This window comes from Taurulus bubalis (genome assembly GCF_910589615.1).
Source record: "Taurulus bubalis genome assembly, chromosome: 6".
NCBI classification, from domain to species: domain Eukaryota; kingdom Metazoa; phylum Chordata; class Actinopteri; order Perciformes; family Cottidae; genus Taurulus; species Taurulus bubalis.
The window spans coordinates 28,231,707-28,258,085 of NC_136594.1; the positions used below are offsets into that span (position 1 = coordinate 28,231,707).

General features: G+C 41.8%; 2 protein-coding genes across 2 annotated transcripts in view; both read left to right on the plus strand.

The window, feature by feature from the left end:
* Positions 1-12,077, plus strand: LOC306737534 (uncharacterized protein; the record flags this gene model as incomplete). The annotated part of the gene is made up of 6 exons (XM_079219267.1): positions 1-732; positions 3,881-4,106; positions 8,735-8,935; positions 9,675-9,899; positions 10,921-11,088; positions 12,013-12,077. 6 exons carry the CDS (start codon positions 1-3, stop codon positions 12,075-12,077), a joined length of 1,617 nt encoding a protein of 538 aa, XP_079075393.1.
* Positions 11,056-26,379, plus strand: part of LOC306737800 (microtubule-associated tumor suppressor 1 homolog A-like) — a 25,278-nt gene continuing 9,954 nt past the window's right edge. The window contains exons 1-3 of the mRNA XM_079219593.1: positions 11,056-11,088; positions 22,361-22,479; positions 23,087-23,434. Coding sequence (XP_079075719.1) covers positions 23,294-23,434 — 141 coding nt within the window. The 5' untranslated portion in view covers positions 11,056-11,088; positions 22,361-22,479; positions 23,087-23,293. The remainder of the gene's footprint in view (positions 11,089-22,360; positions 22,480-23,086; positions 23,435-26,379) is intronic.

The following is a 26,379-nucleotide window of genomic DNA, read 5'->3' on the forward strand; positions in this document are numbered from 1 at the left end:
ATGAGTGTTTCTCAGCCCACTGAGTGTTCCCCTGTCAGGGGGGAAAATGGATCCAGAATAAAGCTTCCTTATCACAGTGCAGGAGACCACAATGGGAATGATTTCCCAATTTCCTCCTCTACCTCCTCCACTTCCTCCTCATGTCTGGGGGAGTCTTCTCCTGAGTCACTGCGGAGTCTGAGCAGCCTCAGTGGGGGCCGGACCAACAGCCCCCTGGACTATGACATGTTTGAGGTCACCCTGATGACAACAGTGATGACCAAAATGGACAAAATGACAGATGTTGTCATTTCAAAATGGGTACCAGAGGAGGAAAGTAAACCAGATGACAATGATGACATCTCTGTCAGAAAGATGCAAACAGCCACAGAGCTATCAGACTCAAATGACAACTCAGTGTCTGTTTACCTTGACGCAAACAGCTGTGAATACCGTCAAGACACCTGGAACGACAATGACGATCTGACACTGTCCCTGACGACGAACAGCGGCAATGATGACCTCAGTAGTCAAAGCATTAATGGACGAAGACATGGCTCCTCGACACCAGACTCTGACGCAACAGAAATCCCTGCTGATGATGATGACGATGGAGAGGAGACTTTGTTTCTGTCTGTAAGCTCTGACATGGGTGTGCGGAAAAGCAGCATAACCCGCAGCTCAACCAATCATTCCAGCGACAGCCGGATGAACCCAGGTGGCTCTGCTGTGTTGACAGAGGGGACTGTGGCTGTGAGTGTAGTTGATGATGAGAGGGCATGTCTCCTTGATTTACCTGTGGAAGGCCATACAGAGCATCCCTCTGAGGACCTCTGTGAAACCAATCAGATATTATCTTCATCCCCCTCTCTTACAAATCCAGCTCAAGATGCTAAGGAAGTTGCATCTCCTCAATTTGAGGAAACTGAAAAATGTGCAGAGGGCCCCAAACCATCCAAACCTAACAACAGTCAGCCAACCAGAGCAGCAAAAACCAAACCAACCATTGACATATTAACTGCTCCCAAAACACCTGCGATCACAGCCATCAAAGCTTCCAGTCTGGAGGCAAGGAGAGTTTCCAAACTAGTACTGAAAGATGTTGAGGCTAAAGTTGGATCACGGTCCAACCTGTCTCCATCTAAAACACCCAACCAGGTATTGTAGTGTTAATAACATGCTCACATGTATCAATTATTGTAGAGCTGTCTTCTGTCTAACATTCATAATTTCTCTTCTGCTCAGCAGAACAAATCTTCTCCAGCCAATGGAAAGAGAGCTGTTCCTAGGAAGGAGGAAGCAACAACTGGGGATGGGGGTAAAAAGCAAAAATCATCCGCAGGTCCAGTCAAAGCGGCCTTGGTGCTGAAATCTATCAGAGGAAAGAGCAATAACCCCCAAAATAACCACCAGACAGCAGCCAATGCCAATGCTCAGCCAGAGAGAATAGGTTTGGCCAGCAGGCGAACTCTCTCTTCTTCAACCAGCTCTCTGGTGTCTGAGGCAGATAAGGAAGGACCCCTGGAAGCTCCCAGGATGGCTGTCCAAGAAGTGACTCATCCACATGATACAGCTGGAGGTTTGGAGACTAAATATCCAGGTGAAGATGCTCACAAAGGTACTGGAAAGGCTTTAAAGACTGAGGCTGCTGTGGGGAAAACGATGAATCCAAGCAGGGTGAGTACTATGTGCTGAGCATGTTATAGAGTGTGTTTAAACTAAGGCTGCCTGTCTTAGACTTGTGTGATCAGTCTAGGATTCAATCTGGCCTGAGATAAAGGTTCTACATCGTATCGGCTTCACCCTCTTAAGAGCTGTCACTATTGGGTTTATTCCCGCACACATGCACAGCCGTGAAGATTTTTTTTGCACCCTCCTTATCTCCACGGGCCCCACTTTACATCCGCACATGCGATGTATAACAGCTTTGCAATCGTAGTTCTGTACCCATTTTTTTCTTCAGCGTCAACAAGTGAAGAAGTAATGAAGATGAAAAGGTGTGGTGGGGTAGATCGGTGTACCGCCTAACGGTTGCCGGCTCAGCTACTTCCTCCCGTCTTGCCCTCACCTCAGGTGCGAACGCTGCCTCGGCGCTGTCCACGCAGGGCTAGCTAGCAGGCTAGCCCGCAGTTCTGTGCATGTTATCGGGACAGAGTGAATTCCCATATATCAGTGTACCCTTTCTGAAGCGCTTTGAGTGGTCGGAAGACTAGAAAGGCATGAGTGCAAGTCCATTTACCATTCACCATGAACACACAAGACAACCCTCCACTAGGAGTGGATGCCCTCTATCACTGACCTTGGCCCAGAACTCTCATTTACGTGTTTCCAACCAGTTCCTCTGATTCCTCGCCTTTTTTATTATGCATTCAGGAAGAGTTTCCTACTTCATTCTGGTGGCACCAGAACACATGAGCGAGTCATGGTTCCCAACCATGATGCCCATGTACATTCTCAATAACATGTTTACTCATTATGAAAAGTAGAACTCAACAGTTTCTCCCCCTTTTTTGGGGGGGGATGGTTCCTGAACCGATGTGAGGTCCCGGGACAGAGGATGCAGTATGTGTACACATTGTAAAGCCCTATGAGGGAAATTTGCAATTTATGATTTTGGGCTATACAAAATAAATTGAATTGAACTAATTAAAAGACTGACGCTAATCTGTCTTTTGAGCTATAGTTGTCTGATAGCCTAAACTTTCTTGTTTAAAACAATTTAATTACAGAGTCAGAAGTGCTTAAAGTGTGTTTTAAATGAGGGAGTGCTACGTGCTCTGTCTCTGGTATGTGTTTTGAAAAGGGACCGGTTTAAAACCTGCCCCAGCATATCCTCTCATAGGTAGACTCAGAGAAGGGTGTGTTTAGATGTACAGTAACCAATACATGCGTCTTAGAAACAAATACAGTATGTGCAAATAACTGTTTTCTTAATCAGCCTTTTTATTGTAATATGTACTGGTCATTTACCTCAATATTAGGATTTCATGATGTTCATAGTGGCATGAGTTCAGAGGTCTAAATGATTAAATTAACTGAAGGGCTAATTTAACTTTATCACTTTATTTTATTGAAATTCAGAGAAATTGTGTTACACGTGTGTAGTAACATTCACTATCCACCATGTATTACAAAACAGAGCATCAGTTAGGCCCAATCCAGCTGCCAGCTCACATGTCAACACATGATTTAGTGTGTATTGGTATGCTACAGTAATCCTTGGGCTCAGCCGCTTGGCTCAGCTGAAAAGTCGAGGAGGCTGTAAATTACAAGAACACTCTGTAGTGTTTCATCCCCTCTGGTTCTGTGTCTGGAGGTGACAAGGCAAAAGGGATTTTATTACCTGAGTTGACGTAAGAATGGTTTTGTGAACATTCTCACATTTATTTCTCACTCTCAAGTCCCTGACTGCTCTGTTATCACAAATGGATAATAAATATAGAACAAAGCAGTCTCTATATGTTGAATATGCTTTAAAAGTCTGAGACAAATGCCAGGCCCCCATCCACAAACTCACACCATGTGTGCTGGTGTTTATAGAGTCAGAGGGGGTGGAACACATAGGGTTGGGGGTGGGGGTAAGACGGAGAGAGAAGAAAATTGGCCTGGTCAGAGACGGGATTGTACAACACAATAGCAACTTTTTTTAAACCCTCTTGTGGTTGCAGGCAGCACACACCCAATTTTCCCTCCTACCTCTTCTTTCCTGCTCTCTCTTTTCCTCCTCCCCCTCTGTCTTAACACACTCTCCCTCACTCCTCCCCTCTGCTCCTTCACTGCCTCCCTAGTTCACATTTCTGACTCTGAGCGGGGAATGGCTAACACCATGGTCTCAATGCGCAGCTCGGAGCTGGGACCACTCGGCTGGGACGCTGTCACTAAACGTCATCTCTTTCTACAGAAAGTCTCCTCAAAGCTCGGGCCCAATTCCAGGCATCAAGGGAGAGGCTCCAGAGTGGATAAGGGGCCCTCGCGACCGGCTCCAACTCCAGGGTCAGGGACTGGACCTCCAGGACAGGGTAGCCCTGGGCCTCGGCAAACCCAGAGTAATGGCTCCCCGATGGGAGAGGGTGGACAGAGCACTGGAGGCGGATCTCCAACAAAGCAGAGCCAAAGTCAGTGCCAGGGTGAGTCAATATGGTTTCTGCACAGATGTAACATAAACATGAGCTATTTCAGTGCAGACACATTTACTTTATAATACCTTACATGTAAACGCACAACAGCACGCTGCATATGGATTTTATGAATGCTCTGCTCAACAACACGCTTCTCAGTTGTCTGTCAGGCATATAGACTTGTGTGATTGTCTCTGCAGCAGACTCAGGAAATGAGCAGGCTGACACTGCAGACATGCGAGTTAAAATACCTTCCACACACACACACACACACACACACACACACACACACACGCACACAAACACACACACACACACGCACACACTGTTTTTCAGGTCCTAGCACATGCTGTTTTGACATGGTAGTGTGTTTCAGCTGCAGTATTGCAAAACTTATATACTCTATTTCTTTGAAATAGGAAGTTAAAGAACACATGGGTGTCATTTTTCCTCTTGAATGCTTTAATCATTTTGTTTCCTTTTTCTCTCTTTGTTTCCTTTCTCCTCCCCTTTTTTATCCTGAAGGGAATTTGAGGTCTGTGCTTGTTTTCTGTCTGTCGCTTTGTGCTGTTTGTGTGTGTGTGTGTGTGTGTGTGTGTGTGTGTGTGTGTGTGTGTGCGTGTGCGTGTGTGCGTGTGTAAAACCAGATCCAGATTTCTCCATATAAAGATCACATTCTGATCGACAAAAGCTTTTCTGTCCTCTTTGCTGATACACCGGAACAAACAGATGCCTCTTGACCTCAGACTGAGATCACCATAAATGGATTCCTTTGAGTGTGTGTGTGTGTCTCTGCATTGGGCCATTTTGAATTTGTTCCTGACTTGATTACAAATCTTTTCCATTACAGGTTTAGACGATCTATTTATGTTTGTCGTGTTCTTTAACTGTTCTTTGATATGATGGGTTTCTGTAAACAATTATATCTGCTAATAATAAGATAAAAGAAATGCACTTACATGGGGGCAAACTGAGCCGTCTACATTTCTATCAAGAGTTCAGATTAGGGTTCGGTCTGACAACACCTATCAATACATGGATCCGCACATCACATCACTTAAAAGTTGAATGTGTCCCATGCTGGCCACGTGTATGCAGCAGCATATGGTCATTTTTCCTGTTATTCTGATTCATAGCCATTATCCTTGTAGATAGCATAGGGCTGAGATCTTCAGAGCAGGAGACACTTTTATTGAGAACGATTTAGTCCCCGAAGAAGACGTCTGAATAAGTTTGTTGCATTTGCTGCCATGAGTTCTCCAATCAACTATTATGGTCCACAGACACTGAGCCACCAGTTTCCTTCCTTACCAGTATTATAAGCAGGGGATATTATCATACAGTCTGTGGATTTCCCCTGAAACATGACAGAAGAACTGATCACTGAATGTTGTCAAGTTTACTGGTTATAAAAAACAGCAGGAGGAATGTAGTCACTGAAAGGGTCTGGACTGGCGGAGTCAGACAATAGTGTGTATATGTGGGTTTTTGTGTATCAACAGTAACCACGAGGCAACTCTTTGGAGAGCCAGCTCTTACCTAACATTGATTTCCTGGGTCACAGAATTCAGATGCTTTCCTTCGGCTGGCTTGACATCACAAATGAAGCCAGATGTTTCCTGCTAGCTTCAGTCGCAGTACAGGTTTAAAGGGTGTGTGTGTGTGTGTGTGTGTGTGTGTGTGTGTGTCTGTGTATGTCTGTGTTAATGTGAGGTAATGTAATTGCGGTGAACACATGTTAATTTTTTTTCCCTCTCTTTGTAACAAGCCTTTTTGTGTGCTCTCTCTCTCTCTGTTTCTCTCATTTGTAGAAAGTTGGTGGTGAAAGAAACTTTAATTATGTCTATTGATAAATGAGCTTGTTGCAGTTTATAATAGGGTACACCACAAAATAATAGATCAAATTGTTGGTTGTAAACATACAAAACCAACAGTAATAAGTACAAGTGTATAAAATGAAAAGTATTTACAGCAACTGCAGGATGCACAAAAGAACAACAGTAAGTCTGTGTTAATGAGGTCATTCAGGAGAAAACGGGTCTGCCAGAGACTTCCTGTGGGCCCAAAAGGAAGTGGCATATAGCTTGCATATTTATTCATCAGTCAGATGTGCGAGGGCAGTGACCAAGTAACCTAATGTTAACTTTGAGAATAGACGTAGAGACAAAATGTCTTTTGATTGCCAACAACTGCTTGATTCCTATGTGATGGTATTTAGTCTGTTCCTATGTTCCAGGGTCAGTTCATCAGGTTTGTCCTAAACAACTGCTCATTGATTACTATTAGTTAAATCAGGTTTTCAAGAATGAGATTACTTTTTGTTTATTATTGTTGTTGTCCTCATACAGAAAGTGGGCCAGACATGCAGTAGGATACTACTTGTGGGTTGACCGTATCAGTTTAGTTAGGGACTTAGGTTAACTGTTTGTTGTAGTCTCTGTGGTGCATGCTGTAGGAGACACTGATTCAGGTAATTAAACAAAAAAGTGGTATTCCCCAACATGTTTAACATATGTTCTTCTGTTGGATGGGCAAAATGATCAACAAAACCGAGTTTACGAGACCTGTTGAATGAATAGTTCAATAGCTGTTGAGATGCTGTCTCTTTCAACATTGATAGTCCACTGATTATACATTTCACAACGCCCTGAAAAAGCAATTAGCCAAGGCAGTAAAATCCTTTACAAGGATATATGTATAAGGAATGGAAGAAGAACTCGGCCTCTCCATGGGCACATTTTGGAGAGCTATAGAAGGAAGCAACAGTGAAACCACTAGACACAGCCTAAGTCTTCTGTGAATAGTGGATGAGACTGTGTCTGACTACACTCACGTCTTTACTGAGGAAGGGGCCATTCCAAACACTTTAGTGTCCACCACCACACCGTAGAACCCTGTCCCATCTATTGGTTGTAGCAGGACCGCCGGGGCCTCCCTGCTTAGCTGGAGATCAGGCTGCATGTCCTGAGAAACACAGGTACTGCCAAGCTGATACGACGATACTGGACTCTTTTGATTTGGAAGACAAGTTCTTAAATATACCACGAGTTAAAAATATAATATGAAATAATTCTTGAAGACATTCCAGTCAAGACATTTCAAGGAGCCATTCAGTTATTCACGCATACAGCAGAATCAGCAAAAATGATGCGAAAATATTTCATTGACTATGTTCATATTAAAAGTGAAGCAGACTTTACCCCACTTTCTCAACATTCCTTCAGGCGCACGCACAGCAGCTACCAGCCTAACCCTAACCCTTACCTTTGCCCAAGTCCTTGCTGTAAAATGTAATTATTTATGTTATAGAGACATACAATTGTCCCCCCATAACAAAAGGCCAATCCCATAAATGTGACTGTAATCACATTCATGTCCCCACAAGCACATGCATGCTCACATGTGACTCTTAACTAAGCTGATTTGAAGCTTTGACCATTGTCATGATAATCAACGTCCAGATCGGTATTCAAATGCATAGTTTTGTTTTGTCTTTGTAATTATATTGAACATGCATGACCCCTAAAAACAATTGGGCCATGACAAAATAAATAGTAATCCGACTTATTATGCATCAACATTAAAGATGAAGTCTGCATTTCTAATTCAATAAATTCAAATTATGCGGCTATCTCCAATCCTTAATTTAAAGAAAGTGATTCATCGTATTAAATGAGTGGTTTTTTTTTTTTTTATCAAATCAACTTTCTTTAATTAATATAACTTGTCAGTGTGAGCAAGCGAAAGAGCAAGTGTTGTCTTTTGAAAGGTTGAATTCCAACAAATATGGATTGAAGTAGAATGTTTTGTTAAAGAAAAACATGTTGTGAATTTTGGAAATGATTACATCAGTGCAGAAATGCCAGGTTTAAATGGAATGAATAGACATACAAAAAATAAAAAGCTGGGCAGCATTGACATACCAACATTATGAATGAAGCTTTTAACTCTTCAAAACAGACCTAGGTCTTGAAGACTGATTTTTGTCCTATTTTTGAGATGATGATAATAGCAAAAAAGTACAATATAAGCAGAGCGTTTCCTCATGGCTGAGTTGTACTAAACAGACACACATGGGACTTTTGTTAAATAATCACACACGTGTATATATGCGTGTCTTGTCCTCCGGATCCCTTTCTGCCGTGTGTGTGCGTGTGCGCATGGCCTTAGTCTTCCTCCTATTGTTCGTAGTTCAGAAGCTATGAGGCAATGAATATTATAAAGTGTGACATTAAACTAATATTACTTCCGTTGCATCTAACGACAGGTTTAGATCCTTGTTTATTCTTTGGTCAAAGACGTAGGTCATTTCTGGGTCAGTGTTGGTTCCTAAATGGATGTAGTGAAGCTAATAGTCTATGTCATGAATACCTACCTGCCTTTTATATTATAATTGGTCAGCTCACAGAAACAGCTGTGTATGTTATGTGCTAGTTAGGTTCTTCTTTACTAGAATGTACTCTTGTGCAGCTTTTTATTCACTGCTTAGATAATATCTTTTGAAGTCTCTTCTTTTCTCAGTTGCATACAAATAATATATGATTTATACAAAATATTATGTTCCTAGTTGGTATTAAAGTTCATCAGACTGTTTTAGATCGAATATTATTTCCAAAGTGTATTACTCTGTCTCGCAGGTATCCCAAAACCTCGCACCACCGCAGCTGTCCTGGGTCCTGCAACATCCAACTCTAAACCAACAGCCAATCAGCAGGCACCGGGGCCAGTCAGACGACCTGCTGCGCCCGCCGCTTCAAAACTTCCTGTGAAGGGATTACCCACAAGCCTAACTTCCTCGTCACTAGGAAGCACTGAGATCAGTGGAGCGACAAGCAAAGGTGAGATGGTAGGCCTCTCTCGCTCATACACAATTTAACTGACTTCACTTTCCCTTTCTCAAGCGCCATTCTTAAACTCCGGCTTGCTCTGCTGGCATCAAATCTTGGTCGTGCTCTGCAGACCGGGTAGACCTGTGGCTGACGAATGAGGTTCTTGAAGCGGCAGCCTGCACTTATTCGCGTACCGGTAGTCCTGATTGGCCGGCTATGCTTATGCAAACTTCCAGTGTAACATGTAACATACCCTTAGGGAATTTCAGTTGTATTTATACCTCCATATTTGCTTAATCTCTCCCGATAAATCAGATTGGGTACAATAAGTGATGTATAACACACAATCAACGTTTGACAGTCCTTGTTCTTTATTTCTTGTTTGTACCTCATAAAACCTAGTAGATTTACATGACGCATCCCCTTCTCACATCCTCTAACAGTAGGATGCGAGAAGGGGAAGAGTCTAGAATGTGTAAAAAAAGCTCTACAAGAACAGGTCCATTTAGAGTCTAGTTCAGAGATGGCAGAGCAGAATTATCAACCTAATGTACTCTGAGTTTGTCTCCTCTGTATCATCATACTCATGTTTCTTTGTTATTTTCTCCATTAGATGTTATTTCATTATTAAAAAGATTCCTGACATTTACATTAAAATAAAATAGGACACTTTGAAACAGCTCTGCTCTTCCGTCTATATATAGCAGTCTCAGTATCTTTAATATCTCCTGTATCTTATTTCCTCCAGCATCTCCAGGAGCTCCAGCAGGGACCAAGTCAGATGAGCAGCTCAGCAAAAGCATACTTCCTGTGGGCAGCCAGCGCACAGAAAAGCCCCTCATCTCCAGCACTGCAGCTACCAGCAGCACAAACATTCCCAGTGACACCATTACCAATGGCGTCACTGCTGCTCCAAAGCCTCCTGTATTGAGGAGCAGAGCTCTGTCACCGCAGGCCAGGACCACCGCTACAGGTGTGTGTGTGTGTGTGTGTGTGTGTGTGTGTGTGTGTGTGTGTGTGTGTGTGTGTGTGTGTGTGTGTGTGTGTGTGTGTGTGTGTGTGTGTGTGTGTGTGTGTGTGTGTGTAAAATGGTTCTAAACAATGCTCCTCTCTTGTTCAACCAGTAATTATGTGCTGGATTAAACTAGTAAGGGTGCACACTGCTGCATTGTTTGAATACACACAGTACATGTAAAGAGTACATGCACTAAGATGTGTTCACTACTTTTTGATGAAATACAAACTACCAAAATGATCTGCAGTTCGATCCCCACTATGTCGATGTGTCCTTGGGCAAGACACTTAACCCCTAATTGCACTCGCAGCTGTGCTGTGTGTGAATGTTGTATGAATCTTAGTTAGCATTCTGATGGGCAGGTGGCACCTTGCATGGTAGCCCCTCGTGTGTGTGTGTGTGTTTGTCTGTGTGGATCTGTGGATATTTATATATGTGTGTGTATACAGTGTACATATGTATTTGTATATATGTGATACTTTGTGTTTAAGGTGGGAATGACTTTGCAAGGGCTTTGGCTTCATAACACAAGACTTGGTTACTTCATTTTTACATTGGAGGAAAGAACCAGACAGCTGTTTCTGTGGCGTATCCCCTCTGAGTCAGAGGGAATACAAGGGATCTACTCTAGGGAGAAAAATTGTGACTACAGCTTAAAAAAATTGCTTCTAAAAATTGACAACTGAATGAAGACTGATGAACAAGAAAAGGATGGGAAAAGATTGTTAAATAAAACAAAAACGTCCTGGTCATAATTTGGTTTCTCTAAATTAAAATCTTCTATCTTAGTTGTCAACTCTGTGACTCAGCACCTCTCAGGATAGAGTGGAAACATCGATCAGGGTCAATTGCTTTTACAATTACAGCTATCTTAACTGCAACTGGAAAGTTTTAGCATCAACATATGGCCGCGAGTGACACAAAACCATTTAAAGAAGTTCTGTGATGGGCTTTGACTTCTTCTGTGTCCTCTTCACAGGTCTGAAGGCCCCAACAGTCACCAATAACAACACAGCAAAGACAGCAGCCGCCCATCCAATAGCAGAAAAGATAGCTGCTGCTGCCAATCAGGGCCTGACGAAGCAGGCATCCCAGAATCCCTTGCAACGAAGCAGCTCAGCAAGACTCAGTCGACTAAACAGCACAGGTAAGGGTATGTGAGAGGCAACATGACTGTAGATAAGAAGTGGAAGTTGTTACCGGGATTTCATGCATTGGTTTGTGGACTACCGTCTTGAGTTCGGCATTTTGTCCGACACCACCTTTTATTTTGGCCTGACATAATTTTTTGCAACCATAAATGATCAGAGAGTGCAGAGCTAAGTTAAAATATACCCTCGACAAGACATTTTTAGGTGACCGAAATGTTAAAATGAACTTTTATGAACTGAACAAACTGTGAAAGGTGAAAGTCGTAGATTGAACGACATGGCAGCGACCTGTCAATCACAAGGAAGCCATGCCTAAAGCATAATCTGCTTTATGGTCCAAGTCACCTTAAATGAGACCATCAATGAACATCATGCTGTATTTAAGAAGACTTGAGACTAGTGATTTAGTCCATAAACTCATGTTTACAATGTTTATTACTAAGCAAGAGAAAATTGAGATAATCTTCTCATAGACTTTTATACAACCAGACTTCTTTTTGCATAAAAGCAGAGGCCCCTGGTGGCCAGTCGAAAGAATGCAAGTTTAAGGCTTCTGTATTGGCTTTGCTTTTTAGAACTGGTTGCTTCTTGGTTGGCGAGAAGAGTGTGTGTCTATAAAGGTGTGCCAGCGTCTCAAAACCACAGTAATCCCAGGACTCTTGGCAATAGCTACAATGGCAAGCATCCAGCTTTATCACAGCTTCTGTGTGTGATTTGTGTGCGTTGGCACGTGTGGTTGCATCTTGAATGATGTTGACATTAAACTCCTGAAGCCGTTTACCTATTTCAATCAGCATAGACAGTGAGTGATTAGTAGTTAACGTTTATTATGCCAGATGATGCGTTCATGAGTTACACAGAATTTGTTTGGCGCTTGAACTCAACGAGGAGATTGAGATCGCGCTGTTTGCCCCGAGGAGTCCAGACACTGGTGGTTCTGCTGGAGGTTCTGCTGGAGTTGCTGAAGATGCAGATGGCGTGCTGAATCTGAGAAGGCGGCTGGTGCTGGGTAGGCGGCGGGTCGCATGAGACCGCAGCAGGACGCTAGAAGCGGGGATAGAGTACATTTAAAGGAGACTGCAACAGGCTGATAGGCTAGCGAAGAGGGCGTGACTCTGCGCTGCTGGCTGGACGCCCAGCTGTCAAACAGCTGGTAGAGTCTGTGGCTCTTCTGACAGTGATGTCCGGTATAGGATGTGTGCTGCTGGTGAGGGAGCAGTAGGAGTGAGAGGCCTACGAGCCTAGCGTGAGGGGATGGTCTTCCTGTCTGAACTTACGCTAGAGCTTCATTTTAACTGGTATTCTGGAGGTTTTTTGGCAGAACACTGCTCTGTGCCAATCAGGAAGGATTTGGCTGTTAAATCTCTACTTTTCGTTCATGTAGCATTAGCGGCTTTGATATCATTTAATACAAGGTTTCATGAAGATTGAGGCTGTTGGTAGCCAGTATTTCATGCAGCTGAATAATGTCTTTAAAAATGGCTGAGTGTTTCCAAAGGGTACATATTAGACATTAACAATGACTCTATCTGATGTTTGTTTGTTTAAAGCAAATACTACATACTGAATTGTAATTGTTAGACATTTGCTTAGTTCCACATTGTGGACTTCCATCAGCCCTTAACCTCACATAAAAAAAACAGGAGATATTTCAGACAGCCCTGGTTGTATTTACTTCGTAAAGTACATCTGGTTTTCTCCATGCGTATATTCACATACATCTGTGAATGAAAGCCTGAGGTTGCATTCCCCCCCAAGCGGTGGCGCTGGTCTGGACCTGAGCGCCTCGCTGCCTGCCCTCTGCAGCAGGGACCTGGAAGTCTCTCTAGGGCATGTGGGGAGCCACCACACGCACACGCACACACACACATTTGATTCATCGCCTCTCTCTCATTCACACACATCACAGTAGATCTATGGTTAGCAGTGTGGCCTTTTAAATGACCCAGTTGCTTTCTTTAGCTCTTTTCGTCTCTATTGGACATACACTTGATTGGTTCTGACATGTACACATGCATGTACAGGTTGTATTGTCCATAGCTGTGCTCTCAGGGGACAATGTATCATGGGTTGTAACTTTTGAAGGTTGTTTTGGTTTTCAAATTTTTTTTCCCCACTTGTATAGTGTGAACTGTACCTTGCAAATTAAAGTTTTACCAGGATTTTTTTTTGAGTGAAAATGCATCTTAACTGCTCCAACGCAAAACGCGAATTCCCTGTTCCTAAAGTAGTGTAGTCGTAGTGTGTAGTGGATAGTTGGATAGGTACATTAATAATAATTATATTGAAATTACATATTTTGTGAGTAAAATCTGAATCTGCATCGTCACCAGCCTCTCTGTCAGGAAAATACAGTACCGCAATGTTTTCCTCTTACTTTCTTTCGCTACAAACATAAATATATTTTATTGGAATTTTATGTGAAAGACCAACACAAAGTGTCACACAATTGTGAAGTACAAAGAAAATTATAGATGATTTTAAACTTTTTTCACAAATAAAAAACTGAAAGTGCAGTGTGCAAAACGTTATGTATGGCGGAAACCTGCCAAACATGGTGGTGGTAGCATGATGCTCTGGGGGTGCTTCAATTCAGCAGGGACAGGGAAGTTGGTCAGAGTTGATGGGACGATGGATGGAGCCAAATACAGGGCAATCTTGGAAGAAAACCTGTTGGAGTCTGCAAAAGACTTGAGACTGGGGCGGAGGTTCACCTTCCAGCAGGACAACGACCCTAAACATAAAGCCAGGGCTACAATGGAATGGTTTAAAACAAAACATATTTATGCGTTAGAATGGCCCAATCAAAGTCCAGACCTAAATCCCATCAAGAATCTGTGGCAAGATCTGAAAATCGCCGTTCACAAACGCTCTCCATCTAATCTTACTGACCTTGAGCTGTTTTGCAAAGAAGAATGGATATAAAGAATAGTCTATATAGAATAGATGTGCAAAGCTGGTAGAGACATACCCCAAAAGACTTGCAGCTGTAATTGCAGCAAAAGGCGGTTCCGCAAAGTATTGACTCAGGGGGGCTGTATAATTTTGCACACTGCACTTATCAGTTTTTTATGTGTGAACATTTTTTAAAAACATGTATAATTTTCTTTGTGCTTCACAATTCTGTGACACTTTGTGTTGGTCTTTCACATAAAATTCCAATAAAATATATTTATGTTTGTGGCGTGTAATGTGACAAAATGTGGAAACGTTCAAGGGGTATGAATACTTTTGCAAGCCACTGTTTGTAGTACTGCAATGCTTTTCTCTGAAGTAGTAAAAAGTTGAGTTGCATATTATTTAGTGCTATTTAAGTTATGTCATGGTACAATGACTTAAATAGTAATATAATTCAACGTTTTACTTATTCAAACATCATAGTAATTGATGGCAATGTCTTGCCTTAATGTTTTTCCCCTGAACCAGTGTGTTTTTCACTGCTCTCCGACCGTGTATGTGTATTACTCAGAACCCAAGGAATCGCAGGGTCCCACCCTTTTGGTTTCATCACACGTGATGACATGATTCATCTCACACAACTGTGTGAGATGAATTCTCTCATTGAGAGAGAGAGAGAGAGAGAGAGAGAGAGAGAGAGAGAGAGAGAGAGAGAGAGAGAGAGAGAGAGAGAGAGAGAGAGAGAGAGAGAGAGAGAGAGAGAGAGAGAGAGAGAGAGAGAGAGAGAGAGAGAGAGAGAGAGAGAGAGAGAGAGAGAGAGAGATTATTCAAATCCCACCCACTCCCCCTCGTGTGTGTGTTTTGAAACGGCAGTAAAATAGAGGGAGTGTATAGAAGCTCGTCTTTGTCCACGACCCAGCATGTGTTTGTAAGGGAGAGCAGACACACACACACACCTCAGTGGGACGGATTGCTGTGTGTTTTGCTCGTAGCAGCAGAGATGGACTACTAATCATCACCGCAATGAGGATTTTCTCTCCTCTCTCTCTCACACACACGCACACATGCAAGTACTGCCTCTCTCGTTCTCTCCATCTTTTATCTCCGGATGATTCACTACCACCTGGACGACAGTGAAGCACAAAGCTATTTTTGGCGCCATTTTCTCCTTCGGCTGGTCTACAGATAGCAGTTGTCCTTTGGCTTTTATTTTATGGTTTTTCATTGGCAATTCCTTGGTGTTGAATGGCAGCAAGCACCTCAATGGACTTTCTTTTATTTGCTCTTTGTTCTTTTAATGCTTTGATTTTCCAGAGGCAACTTTTTCCCTTTTAAATTCCAATTCCTGTTTAGTTTTTTTCCTGATCTCCATGTGTCTGTCATGGAGAAGCAAGGCACACATTCCAGCAGCAAAAACCTCTAAATATTTTCTTTCTTCTTCATGTGGAATTATTTTTCACTTACTTTTAAAGATGAAAAGAGGAACATTTGTATTCATCTAGAGTGTTTAGACTTCAGGTGGAGCAACTACACTGCTTTTTCAAATTATTCTTTCAAATGCTTTGAGAATTTTGACAACAAGAAGAAAAAAACTGGATCATAATTTCTTTCAACACTCACTGTTTGTGAGTGTACAGGAGCCGAGAAAGTTCCTCCATAAAACACTACTCAGACTGGAAACATCAGTCTAAATCAAACCTTGAAGAGTGTTGGAAGACAAAAGGAGACAATGTTATGGTCTCCCAGACTGTCGCTTTCCAACTTCCATGTGAAGCTGACAGCCAAAGGTCTTTTCCGAAACCTTCAGCTGCTCTCGGGATGCAGGAAGAACACTGTGGTCTTCCACGCAGGTCTGGATATGTTCCTGTGCTCCATGCCCTCCCATCATCCAGCCATCAATGCTTTAATCCTTTCAACACATGCATTTGTCAATCGACACGTTCAGGCCAACAGATTGATCACTGTAGGCCACCATCTGTTACTCCACCCCATTCTCGATAGCTTTAGAAACATCAGAGAAAGTTATGATTTTTAACAGTTTTACACCAATCTGCTCATCCATCTGTTTCACCTTGATCTTACTCTTAATGATGTGCTCAGAGGAATCCTCATTCTTCATCAATTCTTCATCTGCTGTTTATACTCATGGCTTGGTTTAAGTGGGATGCTACCACACCCTAGCAAAAGAGCTAATTGTGTTCAAGACTAATCATGTATCCCTGATACCATAGCCTTCATAAGCTCAAAGCATCAATGATGTCTGTAACCTAGTTTAGTATATATACTTTTTCATATTACTTCATCCTTCTTTTCAATTTGTCCTCCTCCTCTTCAACTTTGTCTTTGGTGAGGTTGCCACAAAGTGAAAGGATCAGCTTTCTTGCCCATTTTTTTTTTTTTTTTACATTTATCTTTAGTCAAGAGAATGGCAAGCCTGATCCCAGATCAGCCTTAAAGGCCAATTCACCCTCTCACACCAGCACCTCCTCCTCCTCGCCCGGCTCCTCTTATTTTCCGGCATGGGTTTGGCAGCCATTGTTGGCTTCATCTCCCCTCCACTGTGGGGGATTTCAGTATTGTATATGTTGGCGGCTCCCACAGCTGCCATGGATATATAGGGTTACAATAGGGACGTCACTTGTCTTAACACAAGGTGTGTGTACACAAGTCTGTATGTGTGTTTGTGTGGACGCTTTCCGCATGATAGCTTGAGCAGTGGCGTGATGAAGAGCCGTGGCTGCAGGCTCCTTTTAGCCGTGATACTCATGCATAGAGAGGCACGACCATGTCACTCACACTCATACACAAACCAGAAATAGCCACATCTGGCTTTTACTTATTTAACCATTAAAAGAGGGCTTTTTATTTGTGGAAGGCTTGTAACATCAGGGGACGGCAGGGAGTCTGTCCTCACTATATGGTGTTTATTACTTTATACAGGAGGTTGCTTAGGCTTTTGTGTTAGCTCTTTATTCTCCACTGATCACAGTGAACAAGAACTGAACATTTAAACACATCAACAAAGCTGATACATTTAGGAGGCTAAAGTCAGTAGCATGATCCACTGGCCTCTGTTGGATGATCAGAATTCCGAGGATAGAATATAATATATTCACATGTTGGATGTGCATATGAAATGGATTGGAACAGGAACCGCTGGGAAAGAGAGTTTGGAGTTCTTTCATGTGTCTTGGCTAAATTACTCACTAATTACTTCATCATCTTTATCCATTTAAACTCTCTAAATAGTTCAGCAGCAATGAATATACAAATCATCTTATGTTCTACTGCCAGTATTTTTAGCATTTGTTTTTTGCTCATAGAACATGCTCCTCCCTCTTCTTATTTTTCCTATCTTTATTCAAGAGTGTGGTCTTTCAATTTGAGAACTTATTGAGTTTCCCTCCAAACTCTTTCCTTACACTCGGCTTGCGTTTGGGTTTGTACTTTTGCTCAAACTGTATGCTTTAACTTGAATACAGTGTTGCTTGCACGGATTAGCTGCGCTCCAGCTTAAGCCCTTCAACTCGGGCTGCTTTTCAAGCTTGTGAAAGCAAATTTCCTCTGCTGTTAGATCTTTTGAACTGTAACTTGCTCCACTGACATAAGTGCAGATATTATAGTAAAAGCTATATCTGGTATATATTAATTGTCCTTTTATTCCAAAACTATGTAGTAATTCCCAAAGTAACTGCCTGTCACAGTCTAATAAAGCGAACGCAACCACAACATGGCAGGGACTATTTGCTATAATATTAGGATATTTCGCAAAAAAAGAATTAGGAGAAATCTGAGAAATCTGTTTCACAAGCGCACAGCATGAGTGTGAGGAGAAGAGCTGGAGCGCAGAAAATATGTGAAAGCAACAATATATATCTCTGAGTCCAAGCATGCAAATTGTACAGAAGCAGAGTAAATCCAAACGCAAGCCGGGGCTATTCCAAGGCAAGGACAGGGTTTTAAGGGAAAGCATTACCAAATCTGAACATAAAATCAACGGAAAACCGTGCTCTTTATTGAAGATAGGGTAAAAAGCTCCATATGTTCTTCAGTACATATTCATCTAAGCTGCACCGCCTCAGTTGTACTGGGTCTATTCCTGCTGAGCTGTTGTAGGCTGCAGTGCTCCGTGTGCTCCACCGACCCACTTCCCTGCTGCTGCCTGCCAGTGCCCTGAAATGTAGGTTAAAGCAGGCTTTAGTCACCACATTTTTCCGTCCACACACACACACACACACACACACACACGCTTGGCAGAGACACTCTTGCACACTGCTCAATGGTGCAGCTGAGGCTGGCCAGTCGTGCAAGCTTTAATCAGATTTGTTCCTAATGTTGTGGCAGATGAAGACTAGAGGTTGTATCTGCTGGACTGGGATATTGTCTCCATGCTCAGCAGAGATGTACAGTAGATTTGGCCTGCAGTAAAACTAGGTAGATGTGTTTTCTGTGGAGTCATGTGCAGTTTCTCATCTGGAGCAGCATCTGATCTAGAAACCTCATATGAAATGAGTAACAGTTGTTTTATAACCTTCATGGTTTAAACATGTCCCTCCTAACATTTTTGCATGCAACAACTTTGTAATCTAAGTTTGAAGTATTCCACCTGACTTTGATAGTTAAAGGGGAACAACTCTCTTTTGAAAAATACATGTTTATCCTATGGTCTAAAACGGTTAAAAAAATATTAGTAAACATAAACAACTCTCTCCCAAATCCTCAAACTAAAATACTGAAACTCAAATTTGTGATGTCATCAACTATAATGTTTAAAACTACTCCGCAGATAATGAATTGGAGAGATGTTATGGATGGCACTGAGAGGCCCAGGGGAACAGAATTTTTTGTGTGGAGCAGCTCCAAACTTTTTGCTTATAACATCACAAGTTTGAGACTTACTTCTCTGGCCATGGACATACTGTAACATACTGGAATTCTTCATGTGGCTGATTATAGGATGGCAATTTAAACTCTGGAAAAGGTCAAATCCAGTGAAGTCAAAGTGCACATCAGAGCTAAATTCTGTTGGAATCTCCCTCTTCATTAAAAGGGATAAGATTCTATTTGTATCAATTTGAGTCATTTTAATACAGCAGATTAAAGGAATTAGGATTGCTACGACTGCCAAGCATGTGTTTGTGCTGGCACACGTTTTATGTACTGACAGACCTACAGAATCCAGCTCTAATCGGTCTAAGTCTGAGTTGGTGGTGTTTGATCTGGCCAGCATCATGTGGCCATGCAGTGAATTCACTTTTCTCCCTCTAATGGATCGGTGTTAATGAGAGGGCATACATAATCTAAATAATGATGATATCAGTTTTTACTGATCTGTTGATAATTATCATTTGAGTTGATGCCATCCTGTTAGACCATAGACCATGTTATTCATGTGTGATTATCAACAGCAGGCTGGCTTGTTTAGTGCCAGAGAGAAATAATTTGGCAGGCGGTTGAACACAATACAGCTATTTTAGAGAGAAGACACGACACAGTTTCTGTTGTTTTACAACGACTCAAAGCAAAGCCTTCCCTCCTCCACCTTTTTTTATTTCTCCACTTCCCACCCTGAGTGGTTTCTATAACTGATTAAATACACAGCAGGCAGTCCAACCAAGTGATCATGAAACTGCTACAAATAAGATGGCCGACATGATAGTGATACTTATCATAAGATAGCTCACATACACTCCATAACAAAAAGAAAATATTCCAATACGTTAGATATTTCTTATGATCATGAATGATTGAAACTACAGACTAATAGGGTACTCAGCTGCTTTTCACATTTCCCCATCATTGAGGTACTGAAGTACACCTTGCATTTATCATGCAGCTAATTCATGTGATGAATCCCTATCTCATCACGTGATGTGGATCTTCTTACTGTACTGAAGGAGATTCTCATGACACGGCAGGGACTAACGTGATGTGCATGCTAACAGTGTTGTTTCTCTCTCAGTGTGGGCTCAGCAGCTCTGCATGACTGCCTGGCAGACTTCAGGTACAAGTCTTCATCATCATCGTCATCATAACCACCAACAAACAAACACACACACACACACACACACACACACACACACACACACACACACACACACACACACACACACACACACACACACACACACACACACACACACACACACAGATCATCACACATTTCATTAAGAGACCGATACTCAACATGAGATGTGTTGTTTTCACAGCTCCCTTACATTGTTAACATCAACATTATTTCCATGCTTCAAACTGCATTGGTTGACATCTATGTTATCTTACCATTGTGTTCATGTTTCATCTCCTATCATTCATTCTTGCAGGTGTAGAATGTTCATCAGATGTATTCATTAGCTTGTTTTTTTTCTGCAACTTTCAATTGGCCCTTCGCTAAGTACCGCACCTGGAATGCAAACTGGCCAACTATAGCGCAGCATCAGCCCGCTCCGTCCAGAGTCCAACAACAATCCGGCTGATGTAATCATTTCAGGTTTTCATTTTCCGGCTGGTTTTGTGGATTTGGAGCTAGTCATGGTTAAATATTGTGTAATTGTGATATGCTTGAACCGACGTTAACATTACCAGAGTAACTGCTTCACTGCACTTGATGATATTATATTTCACACAACCATAGAGACGTATGTGTTGGAAAAATATAAGAAAAAAATGATGTACATCTAAAGGCACAGCTATTATGTAATGTCTTTTTACTGTTCATCCAATGTGTATGAGTACACATTCATGTAAAATGTTCTCACCTTCCAGTCTTGTTCATATTTCTACACTCACCAACTAAATGGTAAATATGCGTCACATCAGAATATTCATCTGGTTAACACCTGCAGTGTTTTAGTGATGCATCTGGAGCTGTGTGAGCTATGAAGCTGTGGGTTGTTGCAATGAAACTGAACTGATCAACGAGATTGTAAAAAGTCAATCATACAAACGAGAGAAGTGTCGTTAAGGCTGTAGCTGCAGGCTCGGATGCTGCAGAAGACGACTCACTGATTTAAAGCGAGTCGGCTTTTAATTCAACTGTTGCTCAAATGTCAGTGTGTGCTAGTGATTTCTCTAATTGCTCTCATACTGAAGTGTTCAGTAGTCCAATCCATTTCAATTATGTACGACCTTTCTTGTTCCTCACCCGCAAGCTATGTTCACAGATATGTTGACAGAACAACTGATACGGACCAGCGTTCTGTTGCCAGTAGGTGGCAGTATCTAACTTCAGGGGCAGCCCTGAATGACTGACCGACTGACCGACTGACTGATCACTGACAGAGTACAGACTCTTCAGTCGCATTTGGATTAGATTTTAAATGTAAATTGGGTGCAGAACTAGTTCTCACTCAAAAAGGATGACACATGATTATCTCCGTTGGAATCTGACGATGTCGTCTGTGACAGTTTCAGCTACGACTGATTGCATTTTGCAAACAAGAATTTGTAAAATGTTCAACTCATCAGTCTTAGGCCTCAGAAATAATACTCAACTTCAAAGCATGTCATTTCAGATAACACCACAACACTCATGGTCCTGCAGGTTACACTGCATTACTGGCCCAAAGGCTGCAATCTGCACAGAACACTTTGTCAGTGGTTGGAATTGAGAGAGGCCTTTGTATGTTGATACTCATACTAGTAGACGTGTGGCTTAAAGATAGTTAGTTAGTGACCTCTTGCCACAAAGCTGTATTGTGTCCAGTCAGATGTCTAAGAGGACTTCTCTGTATGTCCTCTTTACAAATAATCGTTATTCTTTTGAAAACACTATTCAATGGTTCAACCATACTGAAAATTGAAAGGGCAGAAAGAGATAACAGATCCTACTAAGCAACAGTTGCCTAAGAATAGAATAATCCAAATGTCTCCCAAAATCCAAATACTTTTTGCTGGAATTTCTTTAATCTTAACCACTGAGACGAAAAATTAATTAGTATTTAGAGCCCAGTTGCACCGTTGTAAACTAAATTAAAGTTTGAATTATTTCATTTCATTCTGCTTTCAGGGCCAAAACTAAACCATCCAATTCAAAATGTAAATCTGGAGAGAGAGAGAGAGAGAGACACTAATAGCTGTGTCTCTGGTAATGCACTTTAATGCAGCTCATGGCGCACACACCATAACCACGCATCCCATGATGCATCTGCCTCAGCCCTGAACAGTCAATAGGGCGTATTCTCTATTACCCGATGAGAGCAGATGTATGAGACTAGTGTGTGTGTGTGTCGAGGTTTCTTTTTGTTTTCTGTGTTTGGATGTTGTGGTATGTTAATGGATGAGTATTCTGTGTGCATGGGGAGTGTGTGGACACCATGTTGAATGTTGTACCTGCTACCCACACGTTAAGACGTTGCCGTTCTCTTGCAGTGGACAAAAACAAGCCCCGGGAGGCGCCAGCCAGACCCATAAACTCCAACAGCAGCTCACTGGCAGCAGCACCCGCAGGAGGAAACAACCAGAGAAAGCAGCATCCTCCAGCAGAACTGGTATGTCCTCCTATTTTGATCTTTACACATTCATTTATGGGCGAGACACTAAACCAGAGATCATTACTGAGCAGGATCTAATTGATAAAATTAGATCCTGCTTAGTAATAAGGAGTGTTGTTTGACGGGAATAAAGATGTTTCTTCATTCTTTCAATGTTTGATTGTCTTCATGTGAGCTGTCCCTGTTAGGTGGTGTCAAAGAAACTGCCACTGTTCATGCTAACAAGTGCTAAAGTTTCACAGGCATTTTTGAAAATGATAAAAGTTTAATTAATTAATCAGTGAGCCACAGAAAGTAGCAAAATGCACATTTGTTTATAATATAATGGCTAATTTTGCTCATCTTTATATATTATCTTCTTGTGATAACAAGACTGTCTCCAAGATGTGGTTTAGTATTTAAAAAATATGTCTTTTCTCAACTGACTGCTTGAGTGCGGACATCAGTAGAATAGAATTGTATTTGAATTCATCTTAAGACCAGTCCTTCAGAATAATTTTAGCATCTTATCTTATTTACCTATAACATAATATCTTTCCCCAATCATCAATTCTTCTGATTAGAGTCTTTAATGAATAAGATATGTGGTCTTTTTTCTTGCTAGGTACCAGATGTGGTGCATGCTAATGCACCAGTTACTGCAGCTCTCCCTGTGCCGGCCCCTGATACCACCAACACTGGCTCAGGCACCACTGGAGCCTCTGGTCTTGGGTTCAAAGCAAAAACCGGATCAAGATCCAGCCCCAAGACAGCATCTCGCCTACAGAATGCATCCAAGCCTGGTGCAGCGGGGGCTGTTGTGGCGGACCGGATGGTCACCGCCAAACAGAACCACAGCAAAGAACTGGCAGAGAAGAAGAACCAGGCCATCAACCAGCTGAGGAAGCTGCTCGTCCAGGGGAATAAGAGAGGGGAGGCTTTGGCTATAGTCATCCAACAACTCTTCACTGAGGTACTTCCCTTATTTCTATGTTGACCAAACAGCCAAAACACACTCACACCACTGGCGGTAGAAAGCTTCCATCCTTGATCTACTGTTCTTTACGAGGGGGAACAGATGTTTTCTATCTCTACAATGCAGAGAAATAGCACACTGTGTAGCTGTGTGTCAAACAAAAATGGCAATAATTCAGTGCTGCTGTCAGTGGTGATGTTTTGTCATAGGGGTTTCAGTAGTGTGCAAATTCCTGCATTTGCACTGCAAATATGCCGGGGCAGTGACTCATTTTTCATGAAAGAACCAAAGGAGTTCCTACTTTACATATTGGTGGCAGTGAGAGTAACTGTTTGAGTGTTGTGAGACTTGGGTAAAGACAACAGTCCACTTAGCTTGGACTGTACTTGTAGATCTCTTTTCTAATCTTTCGACAACTCAAAGCACTTTAACACTACATGTCATTCACCCATTCACACCCTTTCATCAGTGATGGGAGGAGCTACCATGTAAGGTGTCACCTGCACTTCAGGACGAACTGATCCAATTCACACCGTGGGTGTGTCTTGCCTAGGACACATCGACTAGACTGGAGCCAATCATCTGATTGGAAGACGACCCGCTCCACCTCTGAGCCACACGGCTGTTAGCTAGTTAACATTCATATCTGGACAGCTTCAGACTGTTGACATGCTCTGTCTGAGCATGTCTGCTTTGCACACAGAGACACACACCCCTCATTGGTTAGTCTTTTGGCTCGCAACTTTGACCGGTTTCAAAACATCAAAAGTGAGCTGGGAGGAAATGCAGGGATTTCACTGTGCTTTTAATGTATCCAGTAGAGACCAATATCATTTGCTATGCCTTTGAAACCTGCAGGCTAGTTCGCAAGCTAATGTTTTGTGCAGCTTTAATGAGGGGATTCTTCTCAAGTTTAGTTTTGCTGTTGAAATTAAAATATGTTAGAAGCAGCCAGCTTCTGAGAGTTCCCCTACAAATAATAGTGGGGTTTCTGGTAAATAAGGTGGATCTGCAGTATCATTAAGTGGGGATGGGTCCCTTTCTTTTGCTGTAGCACCACTTCACTTTCAAGGAGGATAAGGTGGACATGTTTGTACATGTAAATAATTTATGGTCTAGCGCAGCTCAAGGGGGTAAATCAGGGGAAACGATCAGTTATCTGCACACCATCCTTCCCCTTTGGCGAATTAGAGCAAAGCACCCACAGCCTATAATTATAGCACCACTCACACCGTTGGTGATAGAGCAGAGTTGCTTTTTAAGTTGCTTATTGACATGCATATAGAGGGGGAGTGGAGTATGGCGGTTTTAAGTAGGCAGCAGGAGAGTCCACACCTAGCTGCCATTTACAACAACAGACATTGTGTGTGCGTGTGCGTGTGTGTTTGCGTGTGCGTGCGTGGAATAAACCTGTGTGAAACTTGGCACGCGGTTTACTCGGCTTGATGTGTGACTTCAGTCAGGCTCAGCAGCTCTGTAGCTCAAACACTTAAAGTAAGTTGTTTTTACAAGGTTTGAGCTGATTGTTTTTTATTAACACACTTCTTACACTGTTTTTGGCCAAAGCATAGAATCTTTTCCTTTTTGTCGAGTGATTGGATATTGAAATATTAAATTAGTCCAACAAAAGATGTGGGTGTTTTGTTGCCTGCACACACTGTAAACCGTATCATTACTGAGGTCAGTTTATTCTGTAGTGAGCTGGTTCCTTACAGCTGATGACTTTTGATTGACCATCACTCACAGAGTCCCGCACATGGATAGGTTGCTCAGTAAATATTTGCTGTCTGACTACTACGACCAGGAATTGTATATTTGTGGAGCCTAATGGCATGTGAAAATAAAGTGAATGCACACAAACACAATAACTATCATTCTCTTACACCTGTTTCCTCTGTGTGTAAATAAACATGCACTTTGTGCGTATTGTATTGTCAAACTAATACGTACAACATGTGTATTAGTAGCTGCTTTTCATGAAAATTATGAAACTCCTCACCATTGAGTTGACATCACAATATTCTGTCAACTCAATAGTGATAACTACACTATTCATGTTTAGAAGAAAAAGAAAATCCGAGGTAAAGTAAAATATTATCTTGTGTGTATGTGTGTATATATATATATATATATATATATATATTTATATATATATATATATATATATATATATATATATATATATATATATATATATATATATATATATATATATATATATATATATATATATATATTTATTATTATTATTAAGAGCAGGTCACGGGTATGTAACTATAGTTACTGAAAACTGCTTTTACATATGGTTGACCAATCTAGTCAGAATCCTTATTTTGACCTGTGGTGACAAAGTCAGCAATAACACACACGTACACTGATAAAACTTACAAATAATACTAAGAAACTGCACTTTATTCTTTCTTTGAAGATAATGAAAATGTACAAAAAATAAACCACACACACACACACACACTTTTCCTCAGTGGCAGATATGACTTGCCTGCATGTCTCTCTCTTAGGGAAAGCAGTTCATTATCTGTTCAATAAGCTGTTATCTGCAGGAACAGCCCTGCATACGGACAGTAACATGTGATCAACTCATATATAACTCTCAGCATAAGCCTTTTGAATCGGGGCCTGATTACAAGGGTTTTATGTATAAGGATAAATGCTCAATTTCTGTGGATATTTCCCAGCAAGTGTTGGATTGTCATGTGAAGATCAGCTGAGAGAGAGCTTTCAGAGCGTTACAGTGCAGGAGCATTCCTGAAGGGGTATTGATCAGATGGACGGTGGTGAAGATGAAGGGGGAGGATGAGGAGAAGGAAGGGAGGAGGGGAGGAATGCAGCAGCTGTAGTTCAAGCCCTGAAGGGGAGGGGGGGGGGGGGGGGTTATCTAAAGCATGAATACCAATGCTATCTAATCTGTCCTACACACTTGA